Below are 21,305 nucleotides of genomic sequence, written 5' to 3'. Positions count from 1 at the left end.
CTGTCAACAATTAACACTTTTTCGTATCACTAATTTGGTAAATTTTTGTATTAGTGGGAGAAGGCCACACTGAATTCCACATTGTTGTGGAGAAACTATTACCTGAACACAAGCAAGCCTCTTCAAGGATATGTCCAACATGCAGGAATGTATGGGGATGCAATCACAAATAGAATGCAGATGTACTTGCAAGGAATGCAGGGTGAAAATACAGAATTTATGTCAGAAATCTTTTTTTTTTCTTTTTTTTTTTTCTCAGATGTGTGATAAGCTGAATGCATAGTCAAGTGATTGATACCTGACCTGGAAGAAAAGTAAGTTCCTGGACATGCCCAGGCCCAGATGATTGAATCTTCAAACTCTAATTTTCTGATTGCAGGATAGAAAGAGCTGTTTTTACTTGCTCTCTACAGACCAGGACAGGGAGGAATTGGAGGAATATGCAAACCCAAGCCTTTTCTTTGTGTGCAGAAGCAGTGTTGACTCCCACAGGTTAGATACAATTATGGCACATTACTTTTCTTCCTGTGTTCAGTGCCAGTATCATTGCCTTGTATTTTTTTTTTCTTCAATATTTTGTATATTTTATGTTCCTTCTTATTTGCTATTCACTGTTTTCTAAGTAGAAGAGGTTCTTTGAACAAAAATTCTGCAAATTTCATTAGAAAATTTTAATATCCTTACAGTATTTTTAGATTCATCCTGTAGAACTGTGAAGCCATTTTTATAAATTCTGTAAAAGTGCTACGATAATCAAAAAGACTTAACTCCATTTCACATACAATAATTGTATGAAATCATTTCAAAGGAGCTTACTCTACTGCAGTCTTTGTTACATCATTGTACCTTCACTAATAAAGTTAAATCATATTTCAGCACAAAGTGTTAAAATTGCTTATGGTAAGTTTGCGTATGTCCAGATATGTATTTTTGATGATTGAAGCAGTAGCGTACTGCATTCTATTTGTTAATCTTGGCTGGAACTGAGTTTTGTTAAAATGTTTATTATTCAAAGGTGTTTCTTAAAGGAGGACATTAGGTGTTCTTGCTGTTTTGTTTTCTTCCAACTGCTGGAGGCATAAAAATAAAAATGTAAAGTGTAAATGTTGCTGGTTAGTTTGGTTTGAGGCTATCACAAGTCAGCAGGGGAAACTTGGAACCTATAAAAGACAAAGATTTTTTTCCCTGTGAAACTGAAAGCTGATGCAAGAGTTTTATTGATATTGTGTTTTCATAACAAATAGATTTCTGTTTAAGGTTTTGCTGAACCATAGCAGAGCTTTCTGAACACATCTCTTGTTTGTTTTATATTTCATGTACAATTTATGCCTTAGATGGAAACATTTCTTCCCCCCAAAGCATTGTATATTCAGTCTCTTACTTCCTAGTGCAGTCAAAGTTCTTTCTGCATGCCAGTCACAACTTTGTCTTTGCTACCGAGTCTTCTCCTTGAGTTTACATTTCATAACATTCTTTTCTTTATGCAAGACTCATTCCATTTATAACTTCAGTCTGAAAAAAACTTTTCCATAAAGTTAACATAATGTAGCAGTTTGTCAGCTAGGAAATACAGCATTTTGTCTGTAATATATCCAGACTGACTCTAGAAAATAGATAAGGAAACCACATTAGTCTATATATTGAATAAACAAACAAGTGGCAAAGTGTTGTATTTAATATGATTCTTTCAAATATTCTTATGTCTTCTTAAATGCAATAACCGTAAGCAATAGGGAAGGACAGGGAAGAATAAACTGTTAAGATATGTTCAAAGTGGGAAGTCTCATAATGACCCTTTCATAAAGGAAAGAAAACAAAGTTTCTGTACTTTTAAGTTTCTTCAGGCATCTTGTAAGACAATCTCTAGCCAAAGCCTCTGGGCTGAGGGAAGTAACACAAGAAAATACAGCCTCATATGTATTTAAATTTAACAGAAACACGTGCCTATATTCATCAGATTTCTATTCATGTTTATATGTATATGTATATATGTATGATGCTATTTATTCTGAAGCTATGGCATAGAAAATATTGAGTTTTCCAGGGCAGCCCAATATGTATTGAAGCACATACTGGTTTGACCCTAGTAGTCTTGACTGTAATCACTCTAACATTTCTCCAAGTCAAGAAGTTTATGTATATGGAGGTGGTAAAGAACACAGCAGTTAAGGAGGAGGATAGATTAGTATTAAAAATAAAATAGAACAAAATAAAACAAAATGAAATTCATACCAAAAGTGCAAGAAGTGTACTTGAAATAAAAATTTGTACCATCTCTGCCAATGCCAAAATCTTCCCTAAAGTATATTGAGTGCTAGTGACAGGTAGGATATTACCCAGTAATTATATGATTTCAGATCACCTTGTGAGATATACAGCAGCTGGGATACAGCACCGACAGCAATATTCTCCTTCACGCTTCCAATATTCTCCTTCATTAACATTTTAACTAATTAAAAACTCTAAAGACATCTTAATAACTGCAGTTGTTCTTCAGTTTGGATTGCAGTAGCAGTATCTGCATCAGCTTAATTTTCTATTCATGTGTGTTTAATCAAAAGTTTTACGTATGTGCTAAATGGCAATGTATTTACCTGACATGAATTTGTGACATCCGCACAAACTTCTTAATTAAACAACCTAACTCTGTGTGTGATGGTAACCTAAGTGACTGTATATTAAACAAGGCAAATGACATTTACTTTTCTTATCTTCTGTTTTCCAGCATCTGGTTCTTGTGTTCAGCTGTCTATTGTTACAAATTCTCTAGAGAATCATTTTGTGAAAAATATTGCCAACACCAGCTGCAGGTGCCGATTTTAGCTTAGTGAGTAGGGGTAAATCTGGTTTTCATTTAGGAAGGGTTGAGTAGAATTCTTAGTAGCCTTTTGGTGCTGATGATACAAACAAAATACAGGGAAATTAATTCCCTCCACCCCTACCACCTCCCCACACCAACTCCCCACTCCAACCAAGGGTTGGAGTACTGAAAATCAGAACTGCTTTCTCAAGTGTTTTCTTCTCCTGCATAAGTCCTACATTTCCTGCACCCTAAGTGGTAAGTTGGTATGTTGTAAGCAAATCTGAAAAAGTGAACATATTATTATTTCTGTATAACGAATTGGATTTCAGAGCACGTATAATTTGCATTTTTGTTCAATTCTCCAAATCAACAGATGACCTGTAAGTTTTCAGTCTGATTAAAAAAAGCCTTTTTTTTTTTTTTTATTTAAAAAAAAAAAAACGGTTTGCCACATATTGTCATTTGGCTGTTCCAAAAGATGAGATACAGGTTTACAGTAAATCGCTATAGCCATCAATTACGTCCACAGATCAGAAATTATCACATCACAACTCAACATCAAGCGCTGTCACTTTAATCAATCCCTGGAGCTGTTGGTAAATCCATCATTATTTTAAAGACTTCACAATAAGACAGGATATTTTTCTCATAGATTTTTTTTTCTAACCAGAAACTTCTGGGTGAAATGTTTCAGTATATGTGACGTCTTGCAGTTCCAGAGGCACAAAAAACGCTTGCTACTTCTAAAAGATGGGCACAGAGGCACACAGAAATAGAAGCTCCAGCACTGAAAGCAGTATGAATTTCATATAAATGAATTGTCCTTTGCCCTCAAAAGATCTAATTGATCCAAACTCGTCTCTTCAATAATAAGCATATAAGAAATACTGTACTAGGTGAGACCTACAGTCCCTCTATGCAAGTACTCTATCTCAGTGGCAATTGGAGATGCTGGTTTGGGAAAGCGTGCAAACCTGTCCAGTGCAATTTTTTCTTCTTTCACATCCACAGCTGCTACAACTGTCTAATTAGTGAGGTTAGAGGGACAAGGAGTAGTTGGGGGATGCACATAGCTGTGAAGTGTCTTTTTGGTTGGGTTTTATGAATCCAATGTCCCCGAACTTGTATAGTTACCCTTTGCCCTAATTGCACACGTACTGTGATGATTTATATTGTTTCCAGTTGTGGATCATCCACAATGACCTGGAGACAGCATCAATAACAGGTTTATTTACTGTTTTTAATCACAAATTTGTGTTTCAATGTGTATTTGTATATACAGGTAGATGTCTATATGCAGATATATGTCAATAGAACAAGACTGAATATTTTTCAGAAAGTCATACAGTGTATGTATGTATGAAGAATAATGGAATAAGATGTTGAGATGTGAGGCTGTGTGATCAAAGAGCATTTTTTGGTCTAAAATCTGTAAACAGTCTTCCAGGCTGGCAGCCCCAAACAAACAGAACCAGACTGTAGGCCAGCTGATTCAAAGCAGATCCAAAAATGTGCATTCTTCCTAAACTGTTCAACTATTTGTTGTTTCCAGAGATATTCAAAATATTTGAAGTTATTTACTATCCTTAAAATATATTCACTCTTACATAAATGCTCTTCAAACCTGAAAGAGTGATGGTTTTGTGTTCCATGCTTACTGATTAACAGTCAGTTCTCTACCAAAAACCTTCAAATTGCAATAAAAAAATAAAAAATAAAAAAAAAATTCCTAAGTTCCTGCTCTGCAATCTTTTGTTAATGCTCAATTGTTGGCAAAGTTAACCAAATAAAAACAACAACAATAGGCTGAAATTAATTTAAGGTGCTACGTTGTTTCTCTAATCTGCAGGCTGTGTTGGAAATGCGATTTGTCACACTCACCAAAGGATACTCAGTGAAAGTATATTATACAATTATCATCCGTCTTTTGCATTTCTCAGTCTGAATGTAGTTCCCCTAACCCTTCCCTGCTCCAAGACACACATGTGTTTGCCTAGCAATCGGTAAAATCTGAGGTACAGATTCTCAAAGGTGGGTGTGTCAGGGAGTAAGATCTGAAATCAGCAGGGGACATATTAAGCACCAAGCCTTGACTCTGTTGTGAGATGTAGCTTCCAAAGTGAAGCTACTGTTTCAGGAACAGTATCCTGAAAAAAAACAGTAGTTAGGAAAGAAAAATTAGTAGTTAGGAGAGAATATAGGGTAATTTTTTTGCTATTTCTTAGTTGTAACTGACTTAGTATTTACTGCAATTTGCATTACCTGATTTTACAGTTCATTTTAATCTTGTTTCAAAATACCATTTTTGGAAGGTTATTCCTATAACAATGGCAAGGACAGGGTGGTGGCAGAAATGGTTACCAAACCAACTTCATTATTTTTCTAGCATGAGTGAGCCTGGTAAGCACCATGTCTTTTAAAGGCCTGAGACAAGCTTTCAGGTTCAGCCTAAACCACAGGCTGATTGTACCTGTCTGATTAAGCATGAAGACTGTGGCTTAGTGGAAAGCCAGAGTAAGGCTGCCTGGGGCTTCTAATGAAAACTCTACAAAAGACAAGCAGGGCATAGAGCAGCCAAAGCATAAGGCTGAAACCATGCATAAAGCCCTGCAGACCAACAGTGTCACTTCACAAAGGGTATGTTTAATTTAATAGCTGAATCTGCAATCTGGAACAGATGAGATGAGATAAATATCGAGACATTAGACAATGCAGCAGATGTTGGACTTTTGGTGTTTTTCTTTTTTTAATTTTTATTTTGTTTTTGGTTTGGTTTGGTTTGGTTTTCTTTATTTATTTTTTTTAAGTCTCAGAGCAAATATTAATGAAAAGGAAACCCACCAGGGTGTGCACAAAACATGAGATTAATATCAGTTTAACAGCATGGCTTACCAAAGTGTTTACATCTGGTTAAAGCAGATACAATTCTTAAAGTAACAATGCAAATTTCATATTAACTTTATAGGGATTTTTTTGACACTGGATATGTGCAGTTATTTCTTCCTTGATTTTCTCTTCAAATAAGTAAGCCCTGCCAATGTGCTGATTTTTTTCCTGTGCAATGACTTTTCAGTTAATTCTCTAACAGTTCTCATTGACTGGTTCTGTGACCTCAAATAACTGTTTCAACTCTGATGCAGTTTATTCTTCAGATAAATGTATATGATATCATTTTCTACTTCACCATAGGTGTGTTTAATAAACATAAAATACTTTGAGATACTTTGTTGAAAGGTACTTACACAAATGTAAAATATTAACAATAATAGTTAATAATAATCATATTTTTCCTCTTTCATCCTTGTCTAAAATATCTAAATCAATTTTTTTGAAAACATATCATGTATATATAAATATTCTCCAAAAAAAATAAATAAAAAATAAAAACAAAACATAAAATTAATTTAGAGTGTGGGGTTTTGCTTTGTTTTTCACATTGAAGTTAGAAAAGATTTAGCCACCTCTACAAAGAAAGTTAGGCACAGTAGCTCTAATAGAATGAAAACAGAGTAGGTCATTCTTGTTCCTTTCCATTAGTAGTATTTACAAAGGGCTTAAGAATTTCTTCTGGAATAGACTCAGACTTTGTCTTTCACTTCCATGCCTTTTTGCATGTGATTCTAAATCTTTCATATGAAATGGGAATCAGACTGTGACCTCTTCTACTTCATGATTACTAGCCTGTACAGGGACAAATATACTTTCATGTTCTGTGAAACTCAGAGTGACAGTGAAAAAAATTTAGTGATTTATTCTTCTTTCTTACATCCCCACTTCCATTTACTTCAGTGACTGTATATAAACACTAGTTTGTGTGCCAAAAGCCTTTTTATATGACCGTTATTGTCCGCAGTCGTTGTTCATATCTGATTAACATCTGTTTAAAATATCTGTGTATATTTTTATTTAATTTTAAATATCTGTGTTACAGAGAACATACACCCCCAGGTTTTTTGTTTGTTTGTTTGTTTGTTTGTTTTCAATTTTTGATTTAAAGGTTCTTTAGTTTCAGCATTTCAAAGTCAGATGCTGCAGTCGTAGAATGACAAGGTAAGCAAATACTTTCTATATTTTACTTTTTATTTGTTAATTCAGTCCTATCAGTCAAGTACCTGATCTAATTATATTTGAAGGTTTAATGCTCTTTTACGTCTTGGTATGTGACAGTGTTTATCCATCACAAATGCTTATTAAAAAGAAAAATATGCTTACTTCCATAATCCCTTTAAGAACTCTCAGAAAAGCACCATTTTTAAAGCTCATGTCAATACAAGCAACATTTTAAACAGTTTGTTATAGTGTTAATGATACCTAAGCTGCATAGAAGTTGTAAACCAGAACTTTCTTATAAGAATTAAATTAATTCATAAATAAATTTCAGCACTTAATAATAAATATGTAGCAATAACTAAAAGTTCCCATAGCAAAAATGGCTACAGAAAATGCCAATGATCAGAAATCTTAAGTTAGATAAATGCATTTTATGCCTGTTTGTATAGAAATGTATCAATATCCCACTTAACACTTCCATGGTTGTCATTTTTTGGAATTAGGAAAAGTAAAAGCAATCATTTACATCACAAATTCAAGCACTGAATCACTGTTCACCAGGTAGGTATCTATATTTGGTTTTGTTGTGTTCTGCCTTTTCATAATGTGCCTTCATATTTTATTCAACCCTATAATCCCAAGCCCTATTTTTAATCAAATGATTTTTTGATTCATTACCTTTTCCTTGAATTTCCAGACCTTTTTTTGTTATATTATACGTGACTACTCAGATATATACATGTTCTAAGAAAAAGCTTCATGAGGTAAGTGTAACTGACAATTACATTTTAAAAACAGAAAACATAAATGGTACATAAGGTAAACATCGAGTCAAATTTTATTACATCACAAATTACTTTTACGGCACGGTTTAGCTAAAATTTTATTCTTGTAACTGAACCAACTCTTCCAAAGAACTCTTTGAGAGTTCTAATAAGTTAAGTTCTAATACTTAAACAGAGGGGAATTGACGTAATTACTCTTAAGGATCCTGCTGTAGAAGTGGAGAATGTAGAGTAACAATTTATTTTCAATTAAAGCTAAAATTCATTTAATTATGTCAGCCTGATATTCCTTGTCTTATACTCCCAGTCTGACAAAAATGGCATCATGGTTCCACCTGAAAGTGGCATGCCTGAGATGTGAAGCAAGATAGAGAGGAATTTGTAACTTCTGCAAGGTTCACAGAGGCCAGAATGCTTTCTCAATCTTTTTATTACACTCTGCTGTATTAAAAAAAAAAAAAAAAAAAAAAAAAGGAAAAAGAAAAAGAAAAGGCCAAACAAACAAAACAACATAAGAACAACAACAACAACCAAACAGAAAAGAGAATTTCAGCTGAATTAACTGACCATAGACTGATGGAGAGAACAGACATTACCTTAGTGTGCTTATGTTGTTTCGCTGATACATAAAGGATTTGACCACAGTTATGCAACAGGTTCCTCTTCTGATTGATACCCAGCATAGTGTTAAACTGACTGATTACTTTAGCTACACTAACGTATTTTTCAGTTTCTAGAAGGCTGAAATGTGTGACGATTCCTGCAATGGACAGGAATAGATGTATCAGATGCACACAAGAAGAAAAGCCTTGCTGTTCTGACAGTTGCTTGTTGACAGCTCCTCTGTTTGTCTTCAAGGTGAATATCCATAGACCTTTTTCCGACAGACAAGATGTTGCACAATACCACCATCTGATGCAGTCAAATTGCCCTTTCTAAGTAGTCACATATTGATTTGCTCTGGTCGGTTTTACACTCTTTTTATAATTAGACTGGCAGATAGCAGTAAACCACAACTTACACAAAACACTTCCCCTTTTCAGAATCAGTCCTGTAATGTAATCCATGCAATAAATGAAGAGAATCATGAAAAGTATCTTGTGGAATACATTTTCCTCACCCTCCCACTTTTTTTTTTTTTTTTTTTCACAGTAAATGATTGCCTGATAACAGGTAATGATAGGTCTGCAGATTACTGCTAGTCTAAACTTCTCTTCCCACTGGCTTAAAGCTGCAAAGCTAGGAAATGCCAGCCTGTGAAGGTGTCATAAAACGCTAAGGCTATTATACAAATAACAGTTACCTATTTTGGCAGGTCCATGAGCCAGCTGAAGCTTTGAAACAGAACTGTGTAGCAGGTCTTTTAACATCAGAATCTTGCCAGGACCAAGAGGCTTAGAAAAGCCAGTTTTTATGAAAATGAAAAAATCGCAACTGAAAGTTACTACTGGAGACGAAAGAGAACTCAATTCTCCATGTCCACAAATCTTTTAATCTTTTAACTTCCAGCCTTGGTTTTTGTTAGCTTGACAACACCCTCAACCCAGCAAAGTCTATGGAGGGGGGAGATTCTACCCTGTGAGCACCAGACCTCCTGTTTCTGTTTTCCTGGCCCACCTTGAAAGTGCTCTGAGTGCACCAGGATGCATGCTGTGGTTGAGCAAAGAGCATTGTAAAATGAGACTCCACAGAGCACTCTTTGTTGCAATACTCTGCACAAGGTGAGTGCAATTTTTAAGGGAGAAATTTTAGAGGGAGGAAGGAAGGAAAAAGAGGAATTATTGTTTTGTCTTGATTGTCCCATCTTGTTTTGGCTTTAAAAGTAACTGGGTAGTTTGCTGGAAAATTGTGTTTGTGCTAGGGGTGAAGCGTTAATTAGCCTTGTTAAATTTGAGGGAAAAGGAGAAGAGGGAACGGGAGAGGAGAGGAGTGGGGGAAAACAGTGATTTCCTAATTTTTTCATGTCTTTTTTATGTATTCCTAGTTTTTTGTTGTTTTTGTTGTTGTTTGTTTGTTTGTTTGTTTTTTAATGAGATGTTGAGCTGGTTTAGCATTTAAGCTTGGAAAACACACTGAATCATTGAATACAGAACAGACAGGGACCTAAAGAGGTAATCTATAGCATTCTCCTTTCTCCAGGCAGGATCAGTGTGGAGTTTCTGGCATGCATTTATTAATCTGCTCTGAAAACCTCCAGTATAGAGATATTCCCATCCCGTTGGCTGATATTTCCCCAGTGTTTCACTATATTTACTGTATTTACCATCAAAAAAACCTTCCTGATGTTGAATATAATACCTTCATAACATGAACCCATTTTTTTTCCTTGAACACAACAATATATATTTTTTTTCAGTAGTCCTTTATGTGTTTGAAAAAATGGAGGTGAGATTTCATGACAGTTGCTCTATCTGTGCAAACAATGCCAGCTCACTATTATTATTCATGTGTTTGAAGACTTTGATCATTCTATTTGGTTTCAGAAATGAATCTTGATTTTGTGGAATATAATGTCCAAATTTGATTGAAGAATTCTAGTTTAGGCTTATCATTGTAATGTAACATTGCTGATATTTCTACTTCATTTGTCTATGCTTGGATTGTGCATTATGGGGTTAGATCTCTTTTAATGTTTTTGAAACTTCAATTAAAAATATAATTAGGTTTTCAGAAATGAGCAGCTATCATTCATCCAGAATAAAAGCCTTATTGTTTTTGGAAAATGTGTAATAGGTCTCTTACCACTTTCTTCCCTGCCATTCCAGCCTTCTTTTTAAAAGCAGTCATGAGATTTATTGAAAATTTAAGTACTTTTTGAAAAAAAAAATCATAGCAGTTTTATGTTGGAATCCTCTGGAATTTTTGTTATATTTAAATGAGGAAAGCTATGACTTTTCCTTTGTATTTGTAGTTAAGTTGTGTATGTATCTGGAGACAGGGATTTCTTGCATGTTTGTGTTTTGCTTGTTTGTTTCCTTTGACTTTTCCTTTCTTGGTTTTCCTATTTCCATTTTACTCTTATTTTGGGGATTCAGCTACCTAGAGATATGGCTGCTTGTATCTAGATCAAATGTTTATTGAAAAAAGAGGAGATAAGATAATACCAATGTCATTTTTATTTAGACTTTTTTCTTTTTCCCTTTTTTTTTTTTTTTAACTTATTCTCCCCCCCCCCCTTTTTTTTTCTCCTTATTGTTCAGACTTTTTTTTTTTTTCTTTCCCCTACTACTTTTTTCCTTCCTGTTTTGTTACATTTTTATTTCTTCAGTATTCATTCGAAGATCAGGAGAAAACTGGGATCTGAGAGAGGAAAGTGAATTCAAAAGAAAAAGATTCCACTAAATCTGCTTCTTTTATTTAATATTAAAATATTTTTTTCTTTTACATTAAAAGCAGAGATTTCAATTATTTATTAAATGTTTCTAATTAAATGTTCTTCAGATATCTATTTTAAATGATGACTTTGTGACTGACCACATCTATTGCAAAGAAGCTGAATTTATGTTTACACAAAGGGTGACATTTATTTTAGATAAACAGATATTAACGGCTGAATGGATCAGCTGGTGGAATAAATGTTTCTCCCTGAGCTCATTAAAAGAGTGTGAATGTTTCCCTGAGTTAGCCAGACCAGCATGGGGGTATGAATATGTAGCTTGGGCCAACACAGAGTACAAAAACTAAATAACCGGCAAGAGTTTTGAAGAGAGCAATGGACTTGTGCTGGCTTCATCGTACCTATTCCTTTCTGGAGACTGGGCATGCCAGCATTGTGATGGTGTACAATACTAGAGACTGCTAATGGGAATCCCATTTGTACTGTGACCCAGTTGTGTATTGCAATAATCACTATATTGTGCTTGTATACTGATTTCAGTACACTTCTGTATCACTTCTGTAGAAAAAATACTGTGTATCATTGAATACTTTCCAATAAATCTGATTTTGATCTTTAACATTGCACCTTTCTCTGGAATATCTGAAAGAACCTGGCCAGACAGTATTGGACACTTACAGGGTTATAGCACATGCTAGATCAAGCATTTTAAGAATGTTCATGATGAAGTCTTCTCTCATTTGAATTATACTTATGAATGATTATATGTCACCAATATATGATTATTTATGATTCTGTTGTTTTCTTTGAAACTTATACTGCTAAATCAAAGGATGGCAAAGAAACATGTTGTTTTTAGCATCATCTAGGTGCTGTACTGAATACAACATTTTCTCAGACTTAAGATCCATCTATAATGAACTGGAGGCTTCAGGCTTGTGACCCCTTCAGGCACAAGCTCCTCCCTCCCAAACTTCCCAGGGCAGAGGTTGAGCATGGCCTTGGCAACATGGTTGAGAGGGCATGGATGAACTGGGGTAAGACTGATGGAGACTTCACTAATTCCATTTTCATGGGATTCCAATTCTATGAAATAAGAAAAACAAACAAGAAAAAAACGAAACAAGCCAAACAAAAATAAATAAAACCACAACTAACCAACCAACCAACCAACCAACAACAACAAAATCAACAAAAAAACGTAACAGTATAATGTGTCAATTGAGCAAAATTCTAAATTCTGCTAAGTGTGGTAACTCAACAAGATGTCCTATATTGTTACATTTTCTTTCAGTCTTGTATCTCGCTTTTCCTTTAAGTCAGACAACCCAACTTGTAGATGTCCGAACACTTGTAAGTGAAGTTTACAAGAAATATTTGGTTACATTTGAATATATGTTGCAACCCGCCCACCAAAAAAAAAAAACCACCTTCTTTATATTTTTCTTCACACTTTTTTATAAGATGGGGGCAGATGTCATGCTTCAAGCTAACTGAAGTTAACAAGTTAACTGAACGTAGAACTGAGATTTTTCATCAGTTTGTATCAAAGTTAAATGGTGCCCATGACATGCAAACACCAGTTCATGTATTTTTACAAAATTATTAAATAGGAGGTTATTCATGGAACAGTTACTTTTGAGCACTGTGAGTTCTTTTGGATTTTTATTTCCTCCCCAGTATGAAAAAATCTGTTTCTTCTGGGTGATATACAATAATTTTATTTGTTATTGTTTGTTTGTTTTTAGGTACTGGTATATGATAGATATTTGAGATGTCTTATAGTTTACAGTGCATTGTTGATTTACCAGACGTTGCATGAAACTTCACACATTATTTGCCTATCAACTGTCTTTGATTTGCAAATGCCTTTTTGATACAGTAAAAAACTAGTTTTTATATAAAAAGATAATAGAGTGACTTACTAAAAGGAAGAAGAATCTCACCTCTTAAAATCATTTGCATATACTGTTGTTCTAAAGAGCTGTATTTTCCAAAATGGTTGATTTTGGTTAGGCCTATTTCTTCCTAGGGACTGCAGTAAAGAGGTGAGATATCTGGCATTTTGCACAACTGATGCACATTCAGTGGGTATCAGGTAAGCTAATTAGAGATAGAGGCTAATAAATTCAGTGCCAGCTTTGGAAAATAAAACTAATTATCCCTAAAGGACTATCTGTTTTGAGCCTCCTGTGCATTTTATTAGCTTTTTCTTTAATTGATGAACATGATCCTCATCAACACTAATATTTCTAAATTGAGAGTCCTTTTCCTTTCTAAGTTTTCTCCTTGACATGTTTGTTTAGGAAGTGACCAAATTTTGATAGACTTTTCTCTCACAGAAAGTCAGTGTTTGAGATTCCATTCCTTGGGTTCTGAGTCTAGCTTCAGCTTGTGCTTTTTTGCTTCTTTAAAGTTAGTAGCAGCTGAAAAATAGGACCTGTGACCTCCATAGTGAAATCAAAGAATATCACATTACAGTCTTTTTATTTTTTCCCACAACCTCTTTAATCTTCATAAAATAATGTCACCTATTTTTTCTGTCACCTTTTCTGTTTAAAAATAAACTTTTCTCAGACATTTAAATCTGAATGTTATATTGTAACCCACTTTATTTTTTTTTTCCTTTTTGTGAATTCTCAGTAGGCAGAATGGGTTTTATAATTCATCTTACATCCTGTGAAAATTCCTCATATTGATGACTCCTCTAAGATACTTAACGTTCACATTCAGCAACAGACATCTTGAAATAACATTTTGTGTTTTAATAATAATAAAAAAAAAAATCTTGGACACAGTTTTAATCAAGACTGTGATACTGCTTAACCCTACCTCTCTCTGTTAATTTTCAACAGGGAGAAATTGATAGCTTTTGTATTGTTGCAGGTATGAGTAACAGGACCTACAAAATTTAAGGGATTCTTAAGCATTTATTTTTTATGCTGGAAAGCAGTCTTCAGGATGGATGTAACCTCTGAGTTGGGAGAAGGAAACAAAGATGCATTACAGATATACTGCAGGTTCTCTGGATTTAACTTACCTTCCACGACATTCACAAGGTAATTGTTCTGCATCTATATGTGGTGAAACCACCACAGCCTTGTCTCTGAAATATATTTAATGATTTAGGTCTTTAGTACAATTGTTCTGGCCATCCAGCCTTGTGGCAACTGTTGAATGCTAACTTCCTTTGTTCACCAAGCAGTATTTTCTATTTCTGCTAAGTGCATTGGATGCATTTATTGGTCTCCATTTTATGCCATCTATACCCATTACCACTGCCTTTGTTCAAAAGCTGTCTAGCAATAATTGGGAGCATATGCACTCTTCTATCTCTTCAGAGTTAGGTTCAATAGCACCGTTACCCACTTTAACAGCCTGGGAGCCATACTCCAGCTTTGCGTGGAGCTGGGTTTACCATCTGTCTTCTTAGTACACCCAAATACACTCAACTTCCATTCAAGTTAATTAAAAGCTCTAAGTGTTTAGACTACCCTACAGGAAAGTGGGAAAGAAAAAAAAAAAAAAAAAAGTGATGAAAGTGATGAGGTGATGGAGCCTTAGATATAAGGGAAGATTGTTCCAGGCCTACTTCTCTTGTGAGGCCATTGCCTGCAGACAATCTAATTTTAAAAAGCAGTACTTAAGAAAATAACCCCTCAGATTTACAGGAGGGACTCCCTCCCTCCAGCAACCTCTGAAAGCAAGTCAGGGCTGACCCCAAGGCAAGTCCCCACATAGACACCAGAACACAATCAGGATATGGACAGTGCAGTGGCTGGAGAGTGTGCATTTCCCTTGGGTCTCTGATACTGGCCTAAACTGGGCTGAGAGTCTGAGCAGTGGGAGTGAGAATTGTACAGACACCACAGAATAGCTCTCCATCACATGTACCCATGCTGCTTTGTAAATAAATTGTATAATAACATGTTGTACTGAGGGATGCACTATCCCACCCCACTGCCAGTAACAGAACAAACAAGAGAATAAAATGTCAGCAAAGTAACCTCACTAACAAAACACAAATTACTTAATTGAGTAAAATTGTTTGAAAATCAAACTCTGGAAGGAAAACTAATTTATTATTTTGATAGCTATAATCTCTTCAAAGTTAAATTTGAAAAATTTGGAATTATCAGGATTTTTTTGGAATATGATTTGGAATATCAGGAAAAATCCTGATAAATTTTCTTAATTCACTTAATTTTTACTTCTATTAATCTATTCTGTTATCATCTATTATTCTACCCTGGTAATCTACCTGTCTGTGCATATCTATGTTAAAGAAGGACTGGATAAGAACTCTTTCTGTTAAATAGTCCCCAGGGCTGGGAATAAAAGTGATTTTTCTTAGCACTTTTTTTGCTAATTTCTGTCACTTTGAGCAGAATACTAAACCTGAGATTTTAAGTCTTTCTCAAAGGTAGTATTCTTCAAAAAAATTTTGCTTTTTATAAAAAAAAAATAAAAATCTTTAGTTTCTTGTTTTAGCAGTTGTCTTTTGGAGCTGCTCTTTAACCATGTGTACTATGGATAATATGAACTAACTCATTTGGAATTACTGTGCTTTTATGCCACTGAGGACAGTCACATTCATTCTGTCACGTCATGAACTGTACTAAAGTTAATGCGACCATATGAAGTGCTTCACGTCAGTCCAATGTCATATTTTTGGAACACAGAGTAATATTTGTGGTGATTTCTATCTGTGCAGACAATCACTAATACTGCCCCCTCACTCAGCATCTCCGTACAAGATTTGGCAGAGAAATGTGAAAAAAAAAAATAATAAGTATTTGCATTCTCTGAATCATAAGAAATGTATCATCTCAGATCCAACTGCCATATAGGTATTTGTTTTCCATCCTGGACTCAGCTCTATACTAATAAGGTCCAGCAGCTTTTAGTTGTTTTAGAATAAATGTGGAGTAAACTTTCACCTGTTACAAAATACCATTTAGACATTCTCAGTGATTAATTTTCCTTTTGTGAAACAGAGATGTTGAAAAGCATCTTGATGTAAGGTTAATTTATTTGAGATTTAGAATGGCATAGATGAATCCAACCATCTGTAATAATGTGATTGAAACTGCAATCAACTCTTATATTACTACTTACTTATCTTTTATGACAAGCTTTCTATTTTAACAAAAAAATATTTCTATGACTCTAGGTAGAACTTCTGTGGAGGTCTATATTATGTACCTTATTGTGTGTTTTCTTTGCAAATTTAGTATTGAAAGGTACTTCCAACCAAATTTTGTTTAGAAATTTCTGCATGCAATTAGTTTACTCTTTATTGAAGATCCCTTCACTAACTAGAAATCTTCCTATTTTATATACAAATAAATAATTTAGCAATAGGATTATTTATCTCATCTTATTTCTGCCACTACAAGTAGAAATTAATTTAACTGAAAACAGAATTTTATGAGTGTAGTGTTGTTATAGATGAGGTCAATGACAGAATGACAGAAGTTGGAATGAACATTTATTAATAACATAAAAAATAAATATTTCATTAATTTGCAAGTCATTCTGGATGGTGCTGCATGTATTCTAGGTTTTTACCAGGACCGTACAGGAATACCACAATGCAAAGTAGATCTGTGTATTGTGAGGCACAACAGAGGGTGAGAAATGTGGAAACCCTTGAATCATGTGTTATCAATAAAAGTAGGACTGTGGAGATTCTGAAATTCAGAAGTGCTTTTGTTGGCAATAGCTGATGTAGGCAGGTAATGAAGAATGGAAAGTCTTTCAAGGTGTTAAGTAAAAATCCTAGTTAGTTTATTGGAGAAGTGATGAAAACCATGGTGTTTTGTTTGTTTGTTTGTTTGTTTTCTTCTTCTATTCATGCTTAGAAATGTGCACAGGCAGCAATTTCATTGATGATAAATAGAATTTTTTATATCATTTGAGGAAACATACATTGCAGTATACTGGCAAATGCCACAAGGTAGATGAATGAAGGCATGACTTCTCTATTCCCTTATCTAATATTTATGTTTAATAGTTGAAAACAAAATGATTCAGTGTTAAAACTAGCTTGGGCATATGTAGTAAGAAATTGTAAAATTTTTGCCTGAACAGATTCTTTTTTTATTCACTAAACTACTTCATTGCTCCCATAGCTTTGAAAAATTAAGGAAGCTTCAGGTGTTCCATGATGTGATTTCTTTGACTTAAATGAGAAATTGGGACCATTACAACACAGAAGGCAACACTACTCTGGACAGGTAGGGAAAATACTAAGGTTGTCAGATTCATCACCTCTGAAGAATCCTTTAAATACAAGACTTACCTTGCCCACATATTGAGTATCTGGACCTGTGTATTCCTCCAGCAAGAAGAATTGATTCCACATCCAACCACGCTTGGTGCGGTGCAGTGTTTCTCCATCATTCTCTGACAATCCTGTTATCCTTTCACTTGGTGAGTGCTTGTTAGTCCTTTTTTGTGATGGCATCATATGAACAGCATGAAGCATACAGCTCCAAAGCAAAACTGTCAAGGAGTAAGTCCTCATCATTTACAGAGATGCTGCTAGACTCCACTTCTCTAATAATTCAGCAGAACAAAATTTTCAAAAATTATATTCCTCGTGTAAATAGGACCTAGGGGATGGAAAAAATATATATATTTGAGTAAATTGTAGTAATCTTGTTTCCCTAAGGCTGTAGCCTTAAGGAAACAAATAAATCAACTGCCTAATGATCATGACAATGATCCATACAGATTACATAAAACCATATGAATGAAGACCAGTTCTAGGTTCAAACATTTTTTGAGACAGTTACATGCAAGAATTACCCATTTTAAAACCAAGTCCTTTAATGTATCCTTTATCTTTATTATTATTATTATTATTTCACCCCCTCACATTGTATATGGACGTTAATTTAAGACATAAGTTGAATAAAATACTTCTTGATCAGAAACCTTTAGCTATCAGCTACATCCTGAGATAATGAAGGTCAGAAATCTTCCCACCTAATCTCTGCCAGCTCAGTCTGAGCTATCTTGCTATCTTGCTAACTTGCTATCTGTTCAGAAGTTTCTGCAAATATTTATTTTATGTTATTTCATGATTAATAAGAAATATGAATGCATCTTATTTTCTGCACAAAGGAGCTCATGACAGAAAATGAAATTTAAAGCATTATTGATGCCTTCAACAGATACAACAGATTATTTAGATAAGTTTCTTTTCATAGGAATACTGCTGGGGTTTACAAAAGTCTGCTTTGGGGACACTATAGTGCATTTGAAGTGTATTTTATTTTTCCCTCTCTGGAATGAATGAGAAAATTCATGACATGCATTATTATTATTATTTCTGAAACTGACACTGATTTATATTTTTTTTTCTGTAGAAGTTTGTAAATAACATTTAATCCAAACCAAAGTGTGTTTTCTTTCTTTTTTTTTTTTTTTTTTTTGTTTTGTTTTGTTTTTGGAAAAGCCATACTCTTGATTTGGCAGTGCAAGTGAGATGCCTGATGTCTCAGTTTTTTCCATAACTTAGGTTACCTGTGAAGCCTGCTTTTGTTTTAGGATATTAGCTGTCCTGCTGTGTATTACAGAAAACCTAAGAAAACAGTTCAGCTGCAAAAGTATAGCTTACTTTGGGAAGCTGGTCCGTGAAAAGTGATAGTAACAAACAGGAGCATAACACCAAGAAATGTTAGCATATTGAATATATGAATTTTAAAAATAAAATAAATAAATAATAAAAAATCACTGTAGTGGTTTTACGTGGCAAGGTTTTGGTAGCAGGGAGAAGGATCTAGGAGCTGCCCCATGTTTGTTAAGGACCCCATTGCTGACCAGAGATAAGCCAATAAGCGATGTTGTTTTGCGCCTCTGTGAGAGCATATTTAAGACAGGGAAAAAAAATACTGCGCCACGCAGAAGCTGGGAGAGTGAGAGGAGTGAGGAACAGCCTTGCAGGCACCAAGGTCAGTGAAGAAGGAGGGGGAGAGGTGCTCCAGGCGCCGGAGCAGAAGTCCCCTGCGGCCTGTGGTGAGGACCATGGTGAAGCAGGATGTCCCCCTGCAGCCCATGGAGTACCACGGTGGAGCAGGGCTCCACGCTGCAGCCCGTGGAGGAGACCACGGTGGAGCAGGTGGCTCTGCACCGATGGAGGCTGCCGCCTGTGGAAGACCCCTGCCGGAGCAGATTCCGGGCCTGTAGCCTGTGGAGAGGAGACCACGCAGGAGCAAGTGACCTGGCAGGAGCTGCTGCCCGTGGGGGAGCCAGGTTGGAGCAGTTTGCTCCTGAGGGATGGACCCCGTGGTACGGACCCATATCTGGAGCAGTTCTGGAAGAGCTGCTGCCTGTGGGAAGCCCACGCCGGATCAGTTCGTCAAGGACTGCATCCCGTGGGTGGGACCCCACAGCGCAGGGGACGAGAGTGACCGAGAAGGAGCGGCAGAGAAGTGCTGTAGACTGACCATAACCCCCATTCCCCCGTCCCCTTGTGCCGCTCAGGGGGGAGGAGGTGGAAGAGGGTGGATGGGGAGGAAGGTGCTTTTGGCTTCTTTCCTTTGTTTCTCACTTCTCTAGCTTGTTCGTAATATGCAATAAATCTTACTATCTCCCTATGTTGAGTCTGTTTTGCCCGTCACGATAATTGCTGCTCGATCTCCTCTTCCTTCTTAACCCTTGATCCCTTTTCAATGTATTTTCTCCCCATTCTTCTTTGAGGAAGGGGAGTGAGAGAGCGGTTGTGGCTCAGGTGCCCACCCAAGTAAAACTACCACAATCACGTACATCCCTATCCTGCTTTCTCCCAAAACCCAACCTTACCAGAAGCTACTTTTACTTTGTGTGTGTGTGTTTCTATATAAAAAGGTGGAAATTTATGGAAATAAGATGCTATTGGTGAAAGTCATTGTTCAGTTGAGAAAGTAAAGTGTTTAATGGAAAACATTTTGTGAATTGTTAAATACCTCTAAATACCTTAATAATTACATAGATTGAATTGTGCCCCTGTGTGGAGTTCTCCTTAAAATTATGATATTCTGTATGGTCTTAGGATCTTAACTAGCAGTCCTAAGGAAGGATCAAAGTCTTAGCATTTAGCAACTTCAAACAGGGTTTCATCTAAGCATGAAGTGAGGGCTTGGAATATTTATCTCTTTCTAACATTGTGTTCAAAAACAATAAATCTACAATTTAATAGGTGACAAATTTATGTAGAAGATCATAGATATAATGCAGAAGAAATGTCTATTACTTCACTTTAATCGAGGAATCAAAGCACAAAGTAAATTAACTCTATTTGCATAAAGTAATGCATTATGTAGATATTGAAATACATTAGTGGATGTGTTTTCTTTGAATTCTGTAGGTATAATAAAAATCTTGTTTTTTCCTTTTTAAAGCTCAGTATATTCCTGTTGTGTACATGGGACCAAAGGAGAACCCTCCTGTGGCTAATTCAATGTCAGTAATGTTTGTTGTTGTTCAATGCTAAACACGTCATATACATGATGACATTACCTTGTGTTTCAAGCTTACTAGATAAAAATCAGAAGAGATTTATGTGTATATACATAAAAGCTAAAAACCAAAACCATCAGAACAAAAATAACAAGTCCAATCTTTTATCCTGATTTTAACCTAAATTTGGTTATTATAATATCCCAAATGATTGAGTATAGGCTGAAGTAGCACTTAATAAACCTATTTATCTATGTAGCACATAAAAAATGGTAATCTCATCAGAAGCAGATTCCTGGGCCTCTTCAGACTTTGTGAATACCTGGTTGAGATATAGAATGGAAGTAAAGTAAATAGAAACAGGAGCAACATTTGAAAATACTGCACTCAAAAGGCAGATCTTCTATTTTGCAAAATGGCTCTAGTCTCCTGTCTTCTCCTGAAAAATCTTGCTTGATGTGTACTCGAGCTGTGCTTGCTCTATCAGGGTTGCATTATATTACTTGCTTGTTGGCCTGTAGTCCAAGAATTCATCTTGTATACATTCTGAAGTAAAAAACGTGCAAATACTCATATTGATATAATTTTGAATTTGATTGCTTTTGCTTTAGATATGACTAATGTTGCAACTTAGCTAAACTTTATGGTTTTATGTATTTAAATCACTACTGATTAATTTCTCCGATTTCTTGGAATACATCAGCTCTTCTGCATAGAAAGAGATCTGTGACAGCTACATGTATATTTTACTACATAGTGAATCTACGTAACTACTGAAAACCTAAAATATATATTTTATAAAACCAGTAAGGCTTAAAAGACTACTAAGTTATCAAAAAACAACAAACAGTTTTCTCTACCAAAGTTGTCATTTAAAAAATTA

General features: G+C 35.2%; 1 protein-coding gene and 1 long non-coding RNA gene across 3 annotated transcripts in view; one reads left to right on the top strand and one right to left on the bottom strand.

Moving 5' to 3' along the window:
• The window catches only part of CDH9 (cadherin 9), a 106,184-nt gene that overhangs the window by 56,184 nt on the left and 28,695 nt on the right, over window positions 1-21,305 (bottom strand). For both annotated transcript variants that reach the window (XM_021266933.4, XM_038175171.2), the window contains exon 2: window positions 17,280-17,592. In XM_021266933.4, coding sequence (XP_021122608.2) covers window positions 17,280-17,507 — 228 coding nt within the window. In that variant the 5' untranslated portion in view covers window positions 17,508-17,592. The remainder of the gene's footprint in view (window positions 1-17,279; window positions 17,593-21,305) is intronic.
• Window positions 7,729-17,405, top strand: LOC140001943 (uncharacterized). Its single transcript, XR_011807758.1, has 3 exons — window positions 7,729-9,359; window positions 13,862-14,034; window positions 17,110-17,405. It is a non-coding gene; the product is annotated as an uncharacterized lncRNA (long non-coding RNA).

Source organism: Anas platyrhynchos, chromosome 2 (genome assembly GCF_047663525.1).
Source record: "Anas platyrhynchos isolate ZD024472 breed Pekin duck chromosome 2, IASCAAS_PekinDuck_T2T, whole genome shotgun sequence".
Classification (NCBI taxonomy): Eukaryota; Metazoa; Chordata; class Aves; order Anseriformes; family Anatidae; genus Anas; species Anas platyrhynchos.
Note: the sequence above shows the minus strand (reverse complement) of the source record. Positions and strands in the feature narration are given on the sequence as shown.